Raw genomic sequence first — 21,494 nt, 5'->3', positions numbered from 1 at the left:
CAGGAGGTGCGGAGACTCCCGCGTAAACAATAGTATTGGCCAATCAGGAAGCGGTGTCTCTGTTGTCAGGACAGGGTGCAGACGCTACAAAAAGGTCTTATTTTTATGCTTTCGTTAGAAAAAATATGTATATATATGATTAATTATGGATAAGAGAATGTACATTTACAATATGTGTATAAGAAATAAAAATAAAAAACTTTTTTCAAAAAAAGAAGAGATTGGACTGCCATTTGTCAAAAATGGTTTAAGGTCTCCTGCTTGGGTGGGGGGTGTGGGGGGGGTTGGACTAGATGACCTACAAGGTCCCTTCCAACTCTGTTAATTTGTTACTACTGCGATATTCAGTTTCACAACAATAAACGAAATTATACTGGAAAAACAGTCACATGGGTATGCATACGTGCACACTTCATTTAGCAAACCTTCTTCCCTATAAATCCCTATATGAACAAGGGGAAAAAGATCGCAGAGCTCGTATCAAACAGAGACGTTAGCGTCATAACATACGCATGCGCACAAACGCAAAATTTTCCCTAGATCCGGGAACTTTCTCTTCGTAGGGCTTTTTGGTGCCGAAGGACGGATGAAAGGCTTGTTGCAAATGCTTCACGCCTAATGCGCCATAGAGCTACTTAATGCGACTTCTTGACTCTTTCTTCCGTTAACTAAACTGGGATTAGAATTGCCATAAGGATGAAATCACCGGGGTTTTTTTCCCCTATCATTTGCAGGGGCCAATTAAAAAAAGAGGTTCAAGCAGGGCTATTAAACCGAGCAATCCCTGAGAGTATCAATCTTTACACTCTACAATCTCAGGCATGCGCCCTCGGTAACTGACATGCGCGTGTTGCGTAAATCGCAAAGCGCACAATTTGAACCGATTCTTTGGGGCTGGGTGTGTTTGTCTTCTGGCCTGTATTTAGCGGGAAGGGAAGAATTATGCGACCCAGTGTACTCTGGAGCCATTCCGGTAATAAACCCGCCGGCCACATGGCGCAGGAGCAACACCCGCAGTCCGGAACCCCTTGGAAAGAAACGCGTCTGGCTTTGAGACGATTGGCCGAGTGCTTCAAGTGCTCCCTTTGGTAAATGATTATGCCTGAGCAAAACGAGGGCGGAAGGGATGGCGGAGAGGTTTTGGATGGGGAAAAGGGATTTGGAAATTAAGTCATCTTTGCTGTTGTCAGTGGTCCTGCGGATGTTTCCAGCCCAGAACTGATCCCCCTAACTAACCTGTGTCAACAGACCATATTGTTTAGCGGATGTGTTTCCAACCTTGGCGACTTTAAGACTTGTGAACCAACTCCCATGGTTGGAGACCCCCGATTTAATGAGTTGTGTAAAACTTGTAAAACTCATTAACAAAAAGCTAGGGAAATTAATGATTTGAGGCAGCATTGTATGTATTGATCTACTCCAGCCTTTTTTGGCTCCATATAAAATGTTTGGCAAGTGGCATTTTTAACAAAATCAAGTGGCAAAGAATGTATCTGACCATTAATGAGGGATGTTTTTGTTTGTTTGATTTTGTTTGTTTTTCAAGTCAATGTTGACTCCTGGACAAGTCCTTGAAGTTTTCATGGCAAGGTTTTTTGGAAGTGGTTTGCCTTTGTCTCCTCCCTTGAGCCCTAGCATAAAATGAACTAGAAGTCATGCTCTCCCTGTTTCTAGCCCAGTGTCTCAACCACCACACCAGATTAGCTCTCAATTTTGCAAACAAAATTCTTTTAATTTTTCCTTTTAGATGTGGTTCTCCTTGAAACAGGAGTTTGCAATTGTAGATGGGATTACTATTATTGAATGCTATTCCATAAATTAGGGAATTCCTTAAATATCAACATTTTCACTTATATTCAGAGGGTGATTTTCTTTGGAAGAATGTTCAGTGTTGTGACTCCCTATCTTATAGATTTCCCAGATAACACTTACTTTGTTGGCACTGGTCATACTTCCTCAATATAGAGTACATCAAATGAATTAGGAATTGCAGTCTCAACAACTAGACTGCTAGGTTATAAAGGCTGACCTGGGCGTTACTCTAGAGCAGGGGTCCTCAAACTTTTTAAATGGGGCCAATTCATGGTCCATCAAACTGTTGGGGGGGCGGACCAGCTGGGTGGGCATGGATATGTGGTCATGTGACTGAGTGGGCGTGACCAATTTAGCAGTCCAAACAATACACACAAATTAAACTTCAATTTGTTATGCTCCTGGGGGTAGAAAGCAGGTTACTGAAGGGATGTGGCTGCCTTGGGGTGTGTATGAAAGACCTCTGTTTCTCTCTCTCTCTCTCCCTCCCTCCCCCTTCCCCCTCCCTCTCTTTTTTTCTCTCTCTCTCTGGAGGCCAGGGAGGCAAAAAAGGGGCCCATTTTTGCCCTCCCGGGGGCTCCGCACGTCCCGTTTTTGGCCTCCCCAGCCTCCAGAAGGTGGGGGCTGGCGGGTAGGTGGGGCACTGTGGGCAGGACAACCGTGTCCTGCACTGGCCAGATTAATGGCTTCGGTGGGGACCCCTCTAGAGTATACTCTATGCCATTTGTGTTTGGGTTCTGATATTTCAGTGGCAAAATTACAGTAATGCTGCAGAATGAATAAAGGGTTTCAACACTGGTTTGCACAGTTGAAGGTAGCATGCCATTAAAACCTTGTTATCGAAGTTGCCCTGAATATCTATGGATCTTGATATTTTGGTTGCAACCCATCCCTTCCAGAACCAGACAAGAACCTGTAGCTTCTTATCAGCACATTTAAAGACAGCTTCATTTCGGTTTTCCCTCATGCTATAAGACACTGGAATTAGTAGCAGCTAGGTAACCATCCTGTTAATGTCTGCTTCCCTCTGTGCAGAAGCCCCTTTGATATTTGTATAACACTGTTGAAATTTACCAAAAAAATAACTTGAACAATGTTGTAATTAATTATTGATTGTTAGAGAGCAGATAGAAGATGCTTTACTTTCTGGGTCTTTAATGTGAATTTTATGGACCCTTCTGTTCCTACTTGTCTCTGTGCCTCACGAGATTTTATTTATCAAATTCTTTTCATTAATAATTAGGAAGACAATATGCTGCAGTGTACCAATCTGAAACATAATTTTTATTTGCATCAGTGTTTCTAAATTCTATATATTCCCTTGAAGGATTTTGAAAAAGTAAAAATAATAAGGTAGTGTTATTTTAAAAAAAGGGCTGGTGGCAGTGTGCCCATCTGCTCAATACGGTGGGAGGTTAGAAGGAGGAGTAGCAAATAATTTAGTTGCTTTGCCACTACCAAATGGGTGTTTTGTATAGCAATCAAATGAGTGAGCCCATAACATGATTTCAAAATTTCAGATGTGCTCCCAACCTAAAGAAGATTAGGATCCCTGATCTATTTCAAACAGTTAAGAAATCTAATGAATTTGATGTGCCTTGATGCAAGCAAACAAAGCTTTAATTATTGTAAACTGACTTGTAAAGTAGAAGCTTTACAGGGAAGCTTAAACTGTCCTCCAGATTCTAAAAAGACACCCATGGGATTTGCAGCTCATCCTTGACACCGCACTGCTAGCTATGTTTTTCTGTATTGGAGGTGGAATTCTTAACATGTCCCAGGAGGCAGCTTCCTAGAGTGATGTTATTTGAGTAGGAAAGACAAACACATTTTTTCTTAGTATACTTTTTTATGTTTATGTAGAAGAAACAGTGTTTACATAGATTGTTTATCTTGATATTATTTATCTTGGAGATGCAATGAAAATGTATCCATTCTAATATTTAGGACAGAAATAACTCAATTCCATTTATTCTCTTGACAGTACTAACATTCTGAAGAAACCTGTGAACCTAGGGAGTTGTGAACATATCTTCTGTCTGTGAGTCATGACATAATTCTAAGGGAGATTAATGGTTCAAAAATGTGAAAAATAAATAATAAACTGTTATAAAGCTTTTCCCAAATTTGCTTATTTTGATCATATTTTAGTCTGAAGTAAATATAATACGTTGCTTTTTATATGTGGCTGCTAGTATGATTATATCTTCTTATGTAACTATACTTGTCTGTCTCAGCAAAGCACTTATTTGCTTTAGTGCTTTTCTTCTTTTTATCATTGTAGATGAAATAAAAATTAAATTATTTAAGCCTCTGTTAGGTTTGACATATTTATTATGCATTTACGGTAAATACCTTCCATTCCACACATACACACACATCATTCTATCAGTATAATATGCTAGAAACTCAGAGCCTATATGTACAAACTACAAGTAGTCCTTGCTTACCTTCTCCTCATTCAGTGAACCTTCAAAGTTTATGACAGTGTTGAAAAAATAACTTTATAACTAATGCTGCATTTACAACATACCTCAGTCGTGTGATTGTCATTACAGTCAGTACATGTTATCCTGTGCCTGACCTGTTGTTTCCCTTGCAAACCAGAGGATTGGAGAGAAAGGAATTATAAGAGAATAAGTAGACACACAATGGGGAATACACATCAAAAGGATGTGCTGGCAGTCCATTCTGGACTGGAAGCTGGAAGTACATTATGCAAACAGTCAAATATATTACTCATTGTGTCCCTGTTTACTGTCTTGTCATATCTTCCTCTCCAGTCTCTGCTCTGTGAAAGTGGGGGCAGGCGTGGGGGAAGGAAAAAAAAAACCCAAGCAATTTCTGTAGGCAATCTCTTATGCCTGACCCGTTTTTTGCCACATTGCTTTCAATGTATATTCTCTATTGTGCCTGCTTACTTTCTTGTAATCCCTTCCTATCCAATGAGTAAATACAAACATTAATTCCCTTCTTGCTAATTATCTCAAAATGGTTAGGAGGCAAACAAAAGCTGAAGGAATGAAACTGATTAGTTTTTGTCAGTTTCAAGCTGAAAAGCACAGTCCCTGTTACTTGATTTCCCACTTAACAATCACTTTGTTTCGCAACAGAGTTGCCAGTCTCAATAGTGGTCTCTAAAGGAGGACTTGGATTATTTTTTGCATGTCTTTAGAAATAGTAGTTCATATAGCATATGATGCTGGTTCTACTACATGTAAAAGTTTCATTTGGATTGGATTTCCCAGATTAAAGTAGACTGATATAGTTGAAATAGTTGTACTTTATTTTAGTTTTATCTTTCATTATTTTGTAAACCTTTTCATGTAATATTTTTTCCTCTCTTCCTTTTAAAATAATTTTTTTAAAAAAATATATGATATAAATATTAGGAGCAATTAAAAATATACTGTAAAGAGATCGTTCCCTAAGCATCTCGAAAACTGTGCAGCAAGTCATGTTTGCCAGCAGTTAGCATGTTTAATTTCTTCAATTGGTAAACTTTATTAATAGATGATAGGAATTTTGTAGGTATAATAATAATTTGATTTCAGTAAAACTTGACAAAGATATGATGTGCTGATTAGCAAACCAGTTAAGTAAATAAATTGGTTTGCAAATAATGCAAAGAGTGCTCATAAATAGTTCCTCATCAGATTATAGATAAATAGAATTTCAATTCTGGGTGATCTACTTGCAAGGCTGCAACTCTTCAATAGCTTTTTTAAAAAAGTTTTTTTAGATTTTTATTTTTAAATATACATCAATATCAATACATGAACAGTGTGGCTTCTGGGTATAATTCATTTTGATAAATTGATTAATCCAATTTTAGTTCAATTTATGGAAACAAAGTCAGCTATTCAAGTAAATAGTTCCAGCATTTCATAATGCCTTTCCAAAACAACGCCTACCCAGTTTAAAAATCCAATTTTCTGTGTTTTAAAAGGTCTTTAGCTTTTCTCCCCTTAGTTCCTTTCTTTCGGGTCTAGGATTTTTCTCTCTATGGTTGTTCGCCATTTTAAGAAATAGTTCTCAGAGTCTCTTTTCCTGGATTTTCCTCTCTTTTTTTTTTTTCTGTTAAGGTTAGGGTCTAAATAAAAAAGGAATCTTCTCACCCAGCTCCAGTCACTGTTCATCTACACCACTCCTGCACATTTCTTTGTTGCCTCGGCAGTCCCAGCTTCGTGGCAGCCCTGATGGCTGCCTCTTCTCCTCGTCGAGAGTGAGAGGGAAGAAGCCCTGGGTCAAGCGGGAGAGTTGCGACTCTCTGCGACCTGCAGGGTGCCCCTCTTTTCTTCACCACCCCATTTTATGGCTTTTCTTGCCACTATTGTTAAGTGAATCATTTCATTTATTAAATTAGTAACATGGTTATTAAGTGAATCTGGATTCCTCATTGACTTTGCTTGTAAAGTCACAAAAGAAGACCACATGAGCCTGGGATACTGCAATCATCATAAATATGAACAACTCACAAACCATCTGACTTTGATCATGTGACCAAGAGGATGTTGCAATTGTCATAAGTGTGAAAAACGGTCATAACTCACTTTTTTCAGTGTCATTGTAACATTGAATGGTAACTAAATGAACTGTTGTAAGCTGAGGACTATTTGTACTTTAAAAGCTAAATAAAATTCAAAATAATGTTTTGAATAGGATAAAAAATGGGATTAAAGAAAAAAAAATTTAAAAGATAAATGGAAATATATTCACTTAAGAAGCAAACATTAAAGGTATAGCATGGGGATACTTGGTTTAGTAATGATAGTACTTGATTTATTATTAAGCAAGTATGAAGTTAGCTTTTTTGAAATTTTTTGTTATGGATAGCCTCAGTTAATCCTGGTAACACCAGAAAGGTAAAATTTATAGTCCAGAAAGAGGGAGCATGCAAAAGTTAATGCCACTGTCTTCTCTGTAATTTTTCTTACTTGTGCATTTTGTTCTAAATTACACTTTAGTATGATGTATGAGCATAGACTGGGTATTAAACTATCAACCTATACAAGCTATCAGTGAAGACTTCAATATTTTAAGTGTACTATAAACAATTGTCTTGTTCTTATGTATTTCTAAGATAAAGATCTCTTTAACCATGTGTTAGAAATTGTTTGTTATCCAGATGTAGTTTTTCCCACATGAAATCATGTTTATATTTTTCAGAACTTGTGTAGGCAACTGTATTGGCACAGCTTGCCCAATATGTCAGGTACCAATCATGAAACAGGATGTGAAAATAAACAGGAAACTGGACAACATCATCAAACTCTATAGCAAATTGCAAACTCTGCAGGACAAGGATTTCTCAGGTAAATGAAATACTACTTTTTGAAACGTCGAATTATGTTGTTAAAGGAACAAAAACGCTTTTCCGCTATATATTTAAAATGGACTATAATTAATATACATTTTGGTGTCATTTTTTTATAACTTGACATTTTTGGTGCTGCTGCTGTTATATTATTATTGTTATCCTTGGGATGGTGACATTGTTTGGTGGTTGGTGTTGCTTCTTTTGAGAGTGAGGCATCAGAATTTCATTTTAATATGTGTCGTTGTGCATACAGGTAAATAATAATAAACCTTAACTTTTCATCTCATTTTATCTAACTAGAATCTTATTGGTCTGATGTTTGCTAACATTTTCCCTTCTGAAATGTGTAGGCAACTGTATTGGCACAGCTTGCCCAATATGTGGCAAGAATGAAGTGGCAGAAACACTGGCATTCAGTAGGAGTTTGACAGAGGGGACAAACAATAAACACCAGCATTCTGAGCCTTTCAGAATGCTGGTGTTCACTGGCATTTTTGCCAGATTTGAGGTTGTTCCTCCAGTGTGTGGAAGATTTCCCTTCCCTACACAGAGGTGAGGGAAAATCCCTTGGTGCACTGGGGAAACAGACCTCAAATCCAACATCCCTCACTTGCAACCTTCCCTATTGGCTTCCACATTGACTTTTGGAGTAAACTATCAGAAGATTGCAAATGGCCAATCATGTAATTGCAGGGCACTTGGTAGCTAGTCAGATTGAACAGATTGCCAAGTACCCAAAATGTGACTAGGGGAGTCCCCATCATGATGTTTTACAAGGGCCAGAATTAAAGCACCTATTCCAAGATCATCTTGATTGTGGTCATTAAATGACCAGTTGTAAGTCCAGGACTATCTGTAAATCCTGTGCTAATGTTATGATTATTGATCATGATTATTAACAATTGTTCAAAATATTAGTAAACCTTATTTTTCAAGAGTTATCTTTCATATAATAAACATGCTTCTTAGGTAAAGCTGAGAATAAACATGGAAATAGGTATGTGTTCAAATATATTGTCTATCATTTGTATCTAGAATAAAATGGTGAATGCAGTGTTTTGAGCCCAAAGTGCATTTTGGAATATAGGTAGTTCTTGATTTATGATAGGTTGCTTAGCGATGATTAGGACAGGCCACCTCATTGTGGGGACTTGTGGCAGAATTCCACAAGTGGCCGTTCCACAAGAGGCATTGGCAAAGCTCTTGGTTTTTCTTTCCTCGATAGTTGCTAGCCTTCCCTCTCCTAGCATTAGCAGCCGTAATATGCTAATGTTGGGGTAGAGAAGGCTAGCAACTAGCAAGGAGAAACCCTCTTGGCTTTCCTTTCTCTGCTAGCCCTAGTCTTCCCTTTCCTAGCATTAGCATATTAGCATTCAATTGCTAATGCTGGGAGAGGGAAGGCTAGTGACTAGGCAGGGAAGAAAAGCCACCAGGATTTCTTCTTGCTAGTGGTAGCCTTCACTCCCCCAGTGATGGCTGCAATGCACTTGTGGTATTCTGCCACGTGGCCCAGCAATGGAATGGCCTGTAGCTCCTTCTGTACCCCAACTTGAGTTCTGGAGAACTTCCAAAAGATAAATTAACAATCAATAGCAGGGGTGGAGACAAGGCCCAAGTGACAGGATCTGAAAGGGTGGGAAACAGAGCATGGGGTTCGTTTCTCAGGGGGTGAGGGGAGGCATTGGAAGACTAGAGAGAGTGGGCTTGTGTCTGCATTAGGGTCTCCCCCACCCCTGAGGCACCCCATATTCAATTTAACATTCATTTAACGAATACATAGGAGAGAGCAATGATGGGAAGACTCCATTATGATTCCCTGTATTGTTTTCTCATCATCCAGATCATGCCAGTTAGTGCAATAAGAGCTACAAGGTGAAGAATAGATCTGGAGAGGACAGACAACACAGTGTTGCATGATAAGATGCTAAGAAGAACAGAATGTGAGGCAGTAGCAAAAACTTGATGAAAATCATGTTTAAAAAAAAGTAAAGCCATTCATTTTCTATTAATTAGCCTTAATTATCATCCTGGACCTTGAACTTTGGTTTTAAGCACGTATTCCAAAAAGGCTTAATCCAAAGATATCAAGAAATAAATATTTCATATTCTTGGCTGCCTCTGAACAGCTAACTCCAAAAGATTACTCTGAGACAGATCAAACCATACTTTCTGGATATAGTACTTTATGGAATGAAATGTGTATCATTAATAGACAGATACAAAATTTTTGACCTCGGTCTTGAAAGCTTCTTTCCATTCCCATTGTGCAGCAGTTTAATAACTAAATATACTGTAATTTTTCACTTCAGGCAATAAATTTAAATCCATTAGCACAAAGTTTGTCCTTTAAAAAAAACACCAATCTTTTCCCCTTGACAAGGGGAAAAAATTGCGGCCTAGTTTCTTTAGTCAAAGATTAATATGGTGCTTGAATAACACTGTGCAGTGTTATTAATATATTTAATATACAGGTTCACTGTAAGGGAGTCTAAAATTACAATCATAAATCATTGTTAAGGGGATCATTACACAACAATGGTCACCTTTTATACCTTTTTTACAGGAGTTGTTAAGCAAACCCATTTTAGCCAATAGGCGTTTTTTGCCAGAAACTGGAAGTAAATGCTAGTTTCAGGCAAAAAAAGAGGTAATAAATCATGACCATAGAATGGTATAAGTGGCAGTAAATGTGGGCTGGTTGCCAAGCGCCCAAATTGCAATCATGACTGAGGGGGTGGCCATCAGAATTTCAAAAATGGGTCATAAGTAGCTTGGAAAGGTCCTTTGTAACTTTGTATGGTGGCTAAGTGGCCATTCATAAATTGAGGACTATTTGTAAACATAATTCACTAATGGCTAAAATATTATTGTATAGGCTCTCTGCATTTGGTTCATTTTGATGAAGAATGGCAATATTTGCCTGTACAAATACAAGCAGTTAAAAATAAAGTTGACAGCTACCCCCTTCCTATTTTCTGGATATGAATATTTATATCCAGATAAATATTTTGCAATTACAGTAATTTTGATGAGGGTAAATAAATAATATGAGGAGTAAATGTCACCTGTAGAATGTTTGTTTCTAAGCTTGTTGGCAATCTGGCTTCACAGATTGTGTTGCTACAATGGAAGATTACTTAAACTTTCTCTAGTGATGTTTTGTTTCTGTTTTGTTCTGCCCATAGCTTCCAGCCAGTTCTTTAATAGGCCTAACTAAAGGTGCCAATGAAATATTTCAACATTAATTACTCATCATTGCCTTAGGCTACATTAATAACTTATCCTTGCAACTTGCTTTATCAACAAATATGACATTTGCATATTTTATGTAGGATATTATGAAATTTACAACTTGATGCCCTATGTTCTATTAATTTACTCTGCAATTTAGCTTGCACATGCTGCCCTTGAGACACATATCACAGAGATTTTCACCCATTAAAATAAAATACCTACAATAGAAAATAAGAAAATAAGATTTTAATAAGTGTTGAGTACAATTCATTAAGAGAAGCCAAGGGCCATTTGATTATAGTGATTCTGATCTTTCTTTTAAATTGAATGAATTTATTCCTCTGGTTACATTAACTTGTTAATAAAATATCCTAAAAATATATAACTGGGATTTTAATGCAGAGTGGTGTAAGTAATGTTAAATTCTCCTAGTCGGAAGGAAACGGCAGTCAGACATGGGAAGCAGGCATGTCCATCTGTGTAGCATAGGACCGAGTCTGCAAAATTTGAATAACTCCGCCCTCTGCCTGTATCTCTCAGTGTTTCGACTCAGTCTTGGCTGACAGTCGTGTCTTCCTTGTTTTACCACTTTCCTTCCTGCTTACTACATTTCTAATTAGATTTCTCTCGGATATTTGAACTTTAAATTTTTTCGTGACTGTTTGGACTGATTTCCAGTGTGAAGGGTGCTTACCTGATACCGCTGAAGGCCGCGCAGTGGTGTGGGACTGCCGGCTGGCAGATCCTTGAATGGGGTAGCTGGAATTATCCTGTAGCCCCCAGCTTTTCCCCTCAGCGAGAGCGAGAGTGATTGCTGCATTTTAAAGGCTATTGCCCAGCAGCCTCTTCAGCGCACAGACTTTGATCCTAATCGGCAGCACTATTTTTGACCACGTTTGATTGCTGGAGGGCTAGCGGTCCGCCATGGCAACTCAGTAAGGGGATTTCTCCTACTTGCTGCCTGCATTCACACCGGACAGTTCTGCTACCTCCCGGACAGAGGACCGCCATTTTCACAAGCTAAGTGTTGGCGGGGGGAGTTGACTACTGTTAATTTTACTTTTGGCATCTCCGGCGGCCATTCCAAGATGGCGGACGCCACGAGGCAAGCCCGCCCGGCAAAGGGATCTACTGGAGGGCGGCGCAGGCATTCCAGCGACCCGGGAGAGGGTCCTTCGGGTCCCCCCTCCCACTACGAGACCCCATGCCAAGCCTTCAGCCGGGGGCGCCTCCAAAGCCGCTAAAGCCGCTAAAACTGCAAAGCCTTCTAAGGAGATGAGGCGGCATAGGGCTCTAGAGAAGGCTGTCCTCAAGGCCCAGCTCCAACAGCTGGCAGCCATTTTGTGTCCTCCTCCACCACATTCCCCTCAGGACTCCACTTCGTCTCCGCTGCTCAGGAGGGAATTGTCCCCTGATCACCCTGCTCTATGCGATCCCCTTCTTCCCCCTGGGAGTGAACCATATTTTTGGACTCTGCCCGAATCTGGACTGGCAGAACCTCCAGTCCTGGAGGTCCAGGGTCCTGTGCCATCACCTGCCTTTCGCCCTGAGCTTCGCTCTATGGCTGACACACAAGGGTAGGCTTTCCAGGCTTCCTTAGAGGCAATTATTGCAAGGGCCATTTAGCAGGGGCTAACCCAGGGATTACAGCAGGATTTCTTACCACCTGCCCCACAGTATGCTCCCCCCCAACAAAACTCTTCTCAACCTGTGCTCCAGGAGGACTTCTCTGAGGAACAGGGTTATTCCCCTGAGCATTCGGAACGTGGTTCCATTTCCGAGGAGGAAGAGTCCAGGGATCTGGCTCTTTCTGATGATGAGGGTCTGGCTGTTGACCAACTCGCTTTTATTGGCCTATTTAAGCCTTAGCTTTTTCGTTCCTTGCTGTTCAAGGCACTCGCTGTCACCCGCCTGGGCGGGTCGTCACCATCTGAGGCGGTTCCTTCAGCGGTCAGTGACCCTGTTTCTTCCCTGTTTGTAGAGCCGGCGGTCGAACAGGAGACAGTGCCTGCCCCAAAACTTTTCACAGATGTCATTCAACGGCAGTGGTCCCTTCCAGGCTCCGGTCTGGCACTGAATGGTCTGGACAAGAGCCTCTATCAATCGGCTCCAGCTTTGTCTACCATTTTGCAGGTACCTCCCGTGGATGCCCCCATTGCTGCCCTTACATCTGCTACCCGGATCACGGGTTCCCCAGAGGAGTATCTTCGTCCCGGAGATAAGTGGGCCGAGAAGACCATGATTAAGGCACACCAATCGTCGGCCTGGGCCATTCGGACGGCCACATCAGCATCGTTCTTCAATCGCGCATCTCTCCTTTGGCTCAGGACCAGCTTCCGCCTTCGGACACAAGGACTCATCAGGATCTAAACAAAATCATGGCCGCCTTGGAGTACTCGGCAGATGTCACCTTGAATTCCGCTCACTTCGCGGCCAAAACCATCGGATCGACCATCACCTCCCGCCGTCTTCTATGGCTCCGTCATTGGCAAGCGGATGTCAGGAGCAAATGGCAGCTTGCTTCATCCCCCTATTCGGCTGACTCCTTATTTGGGCCACCCTTGGAACCTCTGCTCATCAAAACCAGAGATTGGTGCAAGATCTTACCTTCCGTCTCTCGACGTAGCGATTCTCGATACTCTCCTTACGTGCAGCCCCAGCCCTTTCAGGCTTCTGACACCGGCCTCTATCAGTCTCACTACCAACGGTCCTTTCAGTCCAGACCTCAGCCGCAAGACTCTCAGGTCAGACAGGGCAACAGGTCCTCTTCCAAACGTCCCCTTCGGGGTGGCAAGGGCAGGCCTTTTCTTAGAACCAGATAATTCTGCATCCGGTGCCCCCATAGGGGGTCGTCTGGCGCTTTTCGCCGGCCACTGGGACCTTTCCATGTCAGATGCATGTGTTAGGGACACTATCCTTTCTGGTCTATCTATCGAGTTCCATTCCCCCCCTCCGAATGTCTTCCTCACTTGTCCTGTTTCCCGGGACACCGCCAAACGAGCCTTGGTGTCCTTGGCCATCCAACACCTCATCGCCATTAAGGCTGTTCAGAGGGTCCCCTCCGACCAGTGTGGGAAGGTGTTCTGTTCCTGTTTGTTTCTAGTGAGGAAACCCTTGGGGGGTGGGTGGAGGTCCATTTTAGATCTCAAGATTCTGAACCGGTACGTCATATACCGCCGGTTCAAGATGCACACCCTTCACACCATCCTCAATACCATTAGGCCGGGGGATTTTCTTTCTTCCATTGATCTGGCGGAGGTTTATCTCCATGTACCTATTCACCCCTCTTGCCATCAATACCTTCGTTTCCACTACCGTGGGGGGCATTATCAATTCTCAGCCTTGCCTTTTGGCCTTTCCTCTGCCCCCCGGGTTTTTACCAAAATTATGGTGCCCTTGTCACCCACCTCCGTTCCCTCCCCATTAGAATTCAATTTAATTTAGATGATATCCTTATCCAATCCTCTTCCATCCATGCCGCTCACCGTACAACCATCCACATGCTTCAGAGCCATGGATTTTCCATAAATTGGGCCAAGAGCCATCTGAACCCCTCTACTAGTCTCCAACACTTGGGGGCAGTCATTGATACAGTGGCATCCACAGTCTCCCTTTCTCTGGACCGCCAATCCAGTCTGCGCTCCCTCGCTCAACGATGCGTCACGGATCGTTCTTCCTCGGTTCTGGGACTGTCCTGCCTTCTAGGCAAGATGGTCTCAACCTTCGGTGTTGTTCCTCGGTCTTGCCTCCACAGAAGGGAATTGCAATGGTTCCTTCTGCCCCATCAGAAGGTCCACTCCAACACGGAACGGACCACGGTGGCCCTGCCTCCCGAGTTAGTCGACTATCTCCGGTGATGGACCTCCTCAGTGATATCAAGGGCCTGCCCTTTCTGGGAACCGGTGCGGATACTCCTCACTACGGACGCCAGCCTCTCGGGCTGGGGCGCTCACTTGGATCATTGTCTAGTGCAAGGTCAGTGGTCATCCGCGGAACAGCATCTCAATATCAACCTCTTAGAGTTACGGGTCATCCGTCTGGCCCTCCTCCACTTCCAGGACGCGGTGGAGGCTCGCGACATTCTTGTCCTCATAGACAACGTGACGGCAAAGGCCCACATCAACAAGATGAGGAGCACTCACTCAAACACCCTGATGAGGGGAGCCCTGTTGCTGGGTCTTTGGGCCGAAGCTCACCTCAGTTCTATTCATGCAGACCACATGCCCTCAGTCGCCATCAGCTGGACCACACAGAGTGGAGTCTAACTGCTCCTATCTTCCAGGAGATCGCATCCCGCTTCGGCCTTCCCTTGATGGACCTATTTGCATCGGCCGCCAACCATCAGGTTCCGAGGTATTATTCCAGATACTTGGACCCTAGGGCGGAGGCCACGGACACTCTCCGCAGCCCTTGGCCTTCGGGGATACTGTACGCTTTTCCTCCCTTCCCTTTGATTCCCAGAGTTATCCGGAAGCTACTGGAGGAATGGGCAGAGCTCATTCTCGTAGCCCCCCGCTGGCCCCGGAGGCATTGGTACGCGGACTTGGTATCCTTATCTGTGGTAACACCCTGGAGCATTCTTGACGATCGGATCAGCCTCACACAGGGGTCCCTGCGACACCCGGATCCCACCTGGTACCACTTGACTGCTTGGAGATTGAGCGGTGTCTGCTGAGGGGACCTCAGGTATCCGACCATGTGATTTCCACCATCCAAGCCTCTCACCGTTCTTCCACTAATCATATCTATGATGCTACTTGGGCTTCTTTCATGTCCTGGTGCCACCGGTCGTTGGTTCTGCCTCTTTCGGCGTAGATCGTCCACGTTTTGCGATTTCTTCAAGAGGGGTTCGACTCGGATTTGGCATCCAATACTCTCCGATGTCAAATTGCCGCCATTTCCTCGGTCTTGACATGCGGCTCTCCCACAACAGTGTCCAGGCATCCGGTCATCCGTCACTTTCTGCGTGGTGCCTCTAACCTGCGGCCTCTGACTGTCCATTGTTTTCCCACATGGGACCTTAACAGTGAGCCTTGGTAGTACAGTGGTTTAATGCACCCTGTAATTAACACAGCTGCCTGCAATTTCTGCAGGTTCGAATCTTACCAGGCTCAAGGTTGACTCAGCCTTCCATCCTTTCTAAGGTAGGTTAAATGAGGACCCAGTTTGTGGGGGCAATAAGCTGACTTTGTATAAATATATAAAAGTATGAAGGCTATTGCTTAGCACATTGTAAGCCGCCCTGAGTCTCCGGAGAAGGGCGGCATATAAATCAAATTAAAAAAAAAAACAAAAAAACAAAAAAACAAGATTCTCACAGCCCTGACAACCTCTCCCTTCGAGCTTCTCCGCCTTGTTTCTCTTCGTTTTCTTTCTTTCAAAGTTGCCTTTTTGGTTGCTATCACATCGGCTCCGCGCATCTCAGAGCTTGCTGCCCTATCGACGTGCCGGGATCTCTGCATCTTCCACCCGGATAGGGTGGTTCTCCACCTCGACCCTGCCTTCATCCCGAAGGTTAATTCCCTGGGCTCAGGAGTTGGTCCTACCCAATTTCTCCCCTCTCCCAACTCACCGTTTGGAACGCTCCTGGCACATCCCGGACGTCCGACGGGCGCTCAAGATCTACATCGCCCATCTGACCTCCGAAAGACTGAATCCTTATTTATTTCTTACCAACCAGCATCTATAGGCGCCAAGGCCACTGGACCTATGCTGGGTCGGTGGATCAGGGCTACTATCTCCACCGCTTACCAACAGCAATCCTTGCCTATCTCTCGCGGCATTACGGCTCAGTCGACCAGGAGCGCTGCTACTTCTGCTGCCTGGGCTACTCAGGCTTCATTGGAGGAGATCTGCAAGGCTGCCACCTGGACAAGTCTTATGCCGTTCATCTGGCATTACAGAGTGGACTCGTTCTTCTCAGCGGATGCGTCCTTTGGATGTCACGTCCTTCAGCCCGTCCATGTCGATGGGAGATGACGGGCCTCTTTTCATCCCTCCCAGGGGACAAGCAGCTGTGGTATGTCCCATGTCTGACTGCCGTTTCCTTTCGACTAGGAGAATGGATGTTGGTCTTATCTGATACGTCCTTTCTCTGGGAGGAGGAAACGGCAGTGAGCCCACCCTGGTTATTGGAGGGGTGGGTGGATTTTTAACTCTCTCTTGTTTCAGGAAGACACATCAGTCTGCATCAGCGTCCTCGCTGAAACATTGGGAGATACAGGCAGAGGGCGGAGTTATTCAAATTTTGCAGACTCGGTCCTATGCTACGCAGACGGAGTGCTTCCCATGTCTGACTGCCGTTTCCTCCTCCCAGAGAAAGGACGTATCAGGTAAGACCAACATCCATTCAGTTAGTCTCAATGGATTCAAATTTTTAAAATAATTTCATATTTCAATATCAAAACTCATTTTCTGTAGGTAAAGAATGTTTCTACCACTGAATTCTATGCTGCTTTGATCTTTGTTTTGAGGCAAATCTTAGTTTAACATAATGGCAACATGTTTTCTGCAAATCTGAAAGTTATCTCAGTAAGAAGAGGAAGAACAGGATGTACTGTACTATGAGTAACCATAATACTCCTCTCTATAGTGCTGAATTGTGATATAACTGCTTGGAAACTAGCGCTCTATGTGGAACTCTTCTGATTTTTGCAGAATTTTTGGTCAGATATTATACCCAAACATGATAAGAAACTGTGGAGAAATTAGAAGGAAATGTTTGTATACAAAAAGCATGACAGATTTTTGGAATGGAAAAAGCATTTCATCATAACTGCAGCCTTAAATGAAACAATGCAGATACAAATAATCCCACCAATAAGAGCTAATATTGTTATAGTGTATATACCGTATTTTCCGGCGTATAAGACGACTTTTTAACACATGAAAATCTTCTCAAAAGTCGGGGGTCGTCTTATACGCCGGGTGTCGTTCTCCTGTAACCAGGCAGACCAGCCCGAAAGGCTCTGACGAGCCTTAAATGGCTCTGGCGATCCAAGCTCTGACGGTCCCAGCTTTGCCTGCTAATCAGGCAACTCAGCTGGGATCACCAGAGCCATGTAAAAGGAAAAAACTTTTCTTTTACATGGCTCTGGCGATCCAAGCTCTGACGATCCCAGCTGCGTTGCCTGCTAATCAGGCAACGCAGCTGGGATCGCCAGAGCCATGTAAAAGGAAAAAAGTTTTCCTCCTCCAGCTTGCTTACCTTAGCTGCTAGTTGCAACGCTTGCCTTGCTTCGCTTGCCTGAATCCATTCCATCAGCAAGCCACTCCCTGCCTGCAAACAAGCAGGCAGGGAGTTGTGGACTTCAACTCCCAGAATTCCTCAGCCAGCAAAATAAAGTTGGCTGAGGAATTCTGGGAGTTGAAGTCTACAAGTGTTAAAGTTGCCAAGGTTGGAGACCCCTGTTCTATTGGGTAAGTTTTTTTCCCCTTTGGGAGCTTTAAAAAAATAGTTATTTGGGGTTTTTTTTTAGTTCTTTTTTAGACCTAGCCATTTAAAGTTTAGGAAGTTTTAAATTTAGTTTTCGTATAAAAATTAAAATAAAATAAAATAAAATAATATTTGTGCAGCTTTCTGAGATTTAGTGTGTTTCTGTAGTGTTTCACTCTAACTACACAAACACACAAAATCTCACAAAGCTGTATGTGGAATTTTGTGTGTGTAAAGTGTGAAAGTTGTTTTTTTGGGCTTTTTGTGGCTGTGTGAGGTTCCTGCTTGTTGCAGGGGCCATTTTGGATCTAGCACAGCTGCTTTTACATTGTGGGTGAGCCAGTTGTGTTGTGTTGTGTGTGTGTAAAGTGTGAAAGTTGTTTTTTTGGGCTTTTTGTGGCTGTGTGAGGTTCCTGCTTGTTGCAGGGGCCATCTTGGGTCTAGCACATCTGCTTTTACATTGTGGGTGAGCCAGTTGATGTTTTTTAATTTTTATTTGGTGTGCGTTGGAAGAGGGGTAGTCTTATACGGCGAGTATAGCCCAAACCCTATATTTTAACAGGAAAAGTCGGGGGTCGTCTTATATGCCCAGTCATCTTATACATCGGAAAATACGGTAAAACTAAATGTTTTTTCTTCCTTCTGTTTCCTTGTCAGATCGTAAAGATAACTTGTCTGCTTTGGGAAAGAAAGTTGGAGAGGCAGAAGCTAAAAGGAAACAAATCAAAATGAGTTTCAGTCCTCATAGTAGGAGGATGAAATTCACCCTGAAGACAAGCCCAAAGAAATTAGAGCAGCTGAAGCAATCAGTCAAGGACAGCGGGTCTTGTAACTTAACCTCCATCTATGACTTTGTTTCTTCACCTCCTCATGAGAAGCCTTTCAGAGAGGAACAGACACCTCATCAGGAATATAAGAAGGAGCTAAGAAAAAAGACTTTAAAAGACTTCAGCAAACAGGGGAACACCTTCAGGAACCAGCAGGAAAACTCCAGTGAAAGGTATAATGTAGCAAAGCAAAGCAAAAACCCAATCCCCAGTTCTGGCTCAAAAAATACCTCAGGGTTGAGGCTGATAACCGGGACAGAGCTTGCAGAGAATGCAGGTGAACTCTCACCCAGGAATGGTAGACCTGTGAAACCTAAAGAGAAGTGTAGCAATTGCAACTTTTCTCTTATGCCTAACGTTTTTGGGGGAGATCTGACTTCTGAAGAGTGGTTTTCCTTGGCAAAGGAAACAACTCAGTTAAAGTGTGACAGGCAGTTTGCTGGCTCTCCCATTTCTTTGCCTAAGTGTCACAAAACAAAAGAGGGGACTACCCACCAGAAGTCACGATTGCTCAAAAAGGCCTCAGAGCAGTTGCCTGGGAATTCTGTGGCAGCCTTTCCCCTTAGGGACTGTGCAGTTTCTTCCCCATCTCTGACATTGCCTGGAATCACATCACCCCTAAGGAACTTGGAAGACTTTGCATATGCCAGTGATCCAGAACTTCCAAAAGGGTCCAGAAATTGTGCTAAAAAGGAGGCATTCCTCAAGAAATTTTCCAAAAACTTATCAGCCAAGAGAAACCATAAAGGGGAGTCTTTACTTCATACTACTTCTATTGAGGTAAACTAATCTCTTCTCTGGAATATTTTTTCTCAGTAAAATAACAACTTTTCTATTTCTCTATTACAGAAGAGTAAGAGATATTTCTAAATCATTAAGTTCATATAACAGTCCACATCCTTTATTTTCCAGAGATACTGGATTATAGTATATGCACAGTATGTGCTTTCTTTTGGTGTTCTGTGGATATTGTAGTCATGAAAAGAAATGCTCTTCAATATTAGGAATGCGTGTAAGGATGTTTCAGTCATTAGAAGAGAGATAGCAATAGCACTTAGACTTATATACCACTTCACAGTGCTTTACAGCCCTCTCTAAGCAGTTTACAGAGTCAGCATATTGCCCCCAACAATCTGGGTCCTCATTTTACCGACTTCGGAAGGATGGAAGGCTGAGTCAACCTTGATCCTGGTGAGATTTGAATTGCCAAATTGCAGTCAGCAGTAGCCTGTAGTACTGCATTCTAACCACTGTGCCACCTCAGCTCTTCAGATGCTTATTACTTGTTCTTGTGCGTTGTAAAAATTTGCATAATCTTGGTGTCAGAAGCAACCCTAATTAAATGTTCAATTGTCATTCCCTACAGAAAAGAATTTTTTTTACCAATTCCTGAAGGCAAAAGATTGGGCACTAATCTGTCCTCAGAGAGTACATGATACGAAAATATTGCCAATGAGAAGGATGCTCTCCCTTGGTTCTATCTGCTGTTCCAATAAGCATTACAAGTCCAAGAGAACAAATATTTTTCTTTTAATTGGAAATAGAATCTATGTGTTGTTGCATATAAATTCCCTAGCTAAATAATAGATTTTTAATTATTCATTATTCAAAATTGTATGATGAAGTTGCATCTACTTAGATGGAATTATTGTTTTGGTTAATTGAAACAGCATTCTAAAATAATTAAAATGCCACAAGAAAATAACACCTGGACTTTTTTTCACAGAGTTATTTATAAAGAAAGAGGCTAAAGTACTATAGATATTCTAGAAAACCATTTGGTATAGCCGCTTTCTTTTAATGAAAATCTGTTTCCTTCAGATTTGCAATATAACTGTATTTTGAAGAAAAATGTACAGGTAGTCCTCGACTTATCACAATTGAACCCAAAATTTATGCTGCTAAATGAAACATTTGTTAAGTGAATTTTGCTTCATTTTACGACCTTTCAAGTCACAGTTGCCAAGTGAATTACTACAGTTGTTAAATTAGTATCCCGGTTGTTAAGTGAATCTGGCTTCTCCATTGACTTTGCTTGTCAGAGGATTGCCAAAGGTGATCATATGATCCTGGGACACAGCAAAGATCATAAATATGAACCAGTTGCCAAACATTTGAATTTTTGTCACATGACCATGGGGATGCTGCAAAGGTTGTAACTGAAAATTGGTCATAAGTCACTTTTTCCACTGCCGTTATAACTGAACAGTCACTAAATGAACTGTTGTAAGTCGAGGACTACCTGTAATGGTGGAAGTGAGAAATGTGAGCAGTCATTATTTTTTTAATACTTTATTTTTTGGAAGAAAATTCACATAAAGCTATGTAATGTATTTGTTTTGCAACTGTACTAGATAAGAAAAATGAAGTAGAAGTTCTAAGTAGTGTATTTTTCTTGGTTCTTCCTGTATGATCCTAGACAAATATTCACGTTTTCTAATCTATGAAAAAGGGTAGAAACTGTGTACACTCGCTTGATTAAGAGGAAAGAGACATGCATGTTTTTCTCCTTTAAATACAGGTTGAGAGTCATAGCTGAGCAATTCACTGTACTTCTTTGTTCACTGTCACTGGTTAAATATCAATGTTCCTTCTACAATATCAAAGGAACCAAAATAGTTTCATATCTTGCATAAGAGGAAAATGTTAACAGGCTTCCTTGGGACATACCTGTCTGAAAAGTATTTGGAGAGATTTCCCTATTCTGGAAGTATGCTCTCAGCAACAGCAACGGATGAGATTCAAGGTGCTGGTTATTACGTATAAAGCCCTACATGGCCTAGGCCCGGGGTACCTGATGGACCATCTGCGGCCAGTGACAGCTTCCCATCGCCCGGTGTGTTCCCACAGGGAGGGCCTCCTGGGA

General features: G+C 42.3%; 1 protein-coding gene across 5 annotated transcripts in view; it reads left to right on the top strand.

The window, feature by feature from the left end:
* The first annotated feature begins 536 nt into the window (after positions 1 to 536).
* Positions 537 to 21,494, top strand: part of BARD1 (BRCA1 associated RING domain 1) — a 145,568-nt gene continuing 124,610 nt past the window's right edge. For 4 of the 5 annotated variants that reach the window (XM_034433530.3, XM_034433513.3, XM_087882183.1 and 1 more), the window contains exons 1-4: positions 537 to 1,088; positions 3,797 to 3,853; positions 6,982 to 7,127; positions 18,459 to 19,408. In XM_034433530.3, the coding sequence (XP_034289421.2) occupies positions 943 to 1,088; positions 3,797 to 3,853; positions 6,982 to 7,127; positions 18,459 to 19,408 (1,299 nt within the window). In that variant the 5' untranslated portion in view covers positions 537 to 942. The remainder of the gene's footprint in view (positions 1,089 to 3,796; positions 3,854 to 6,981; positions 7,128 to 18,458; positions 19,409 to 21,494) is intronic. The other variant, XM_034433523.2, reaches the window with a different exon arrangement.

This window comes from Pantherophis guttatus, chromosome 1 (assembly GCF_059756535.1).
Source record: "Pantherophis guttatus breed Tessera chromosome 1, ASM5975653v1, whole genome shotgun sequence".
Taxonomy (NCBI): domain Eukaryota; kingdom Metazoa; phylum Chordata; class Lepidosauria; order Squamata; family Colubridae; genus Pantherophis; species Pantherophis guttatus.
The sequence above is the reverse complement of the archived record's forward strand: the minus strand, read 5'-3'. Positions and strand labels throughout refer to the sequence as shown.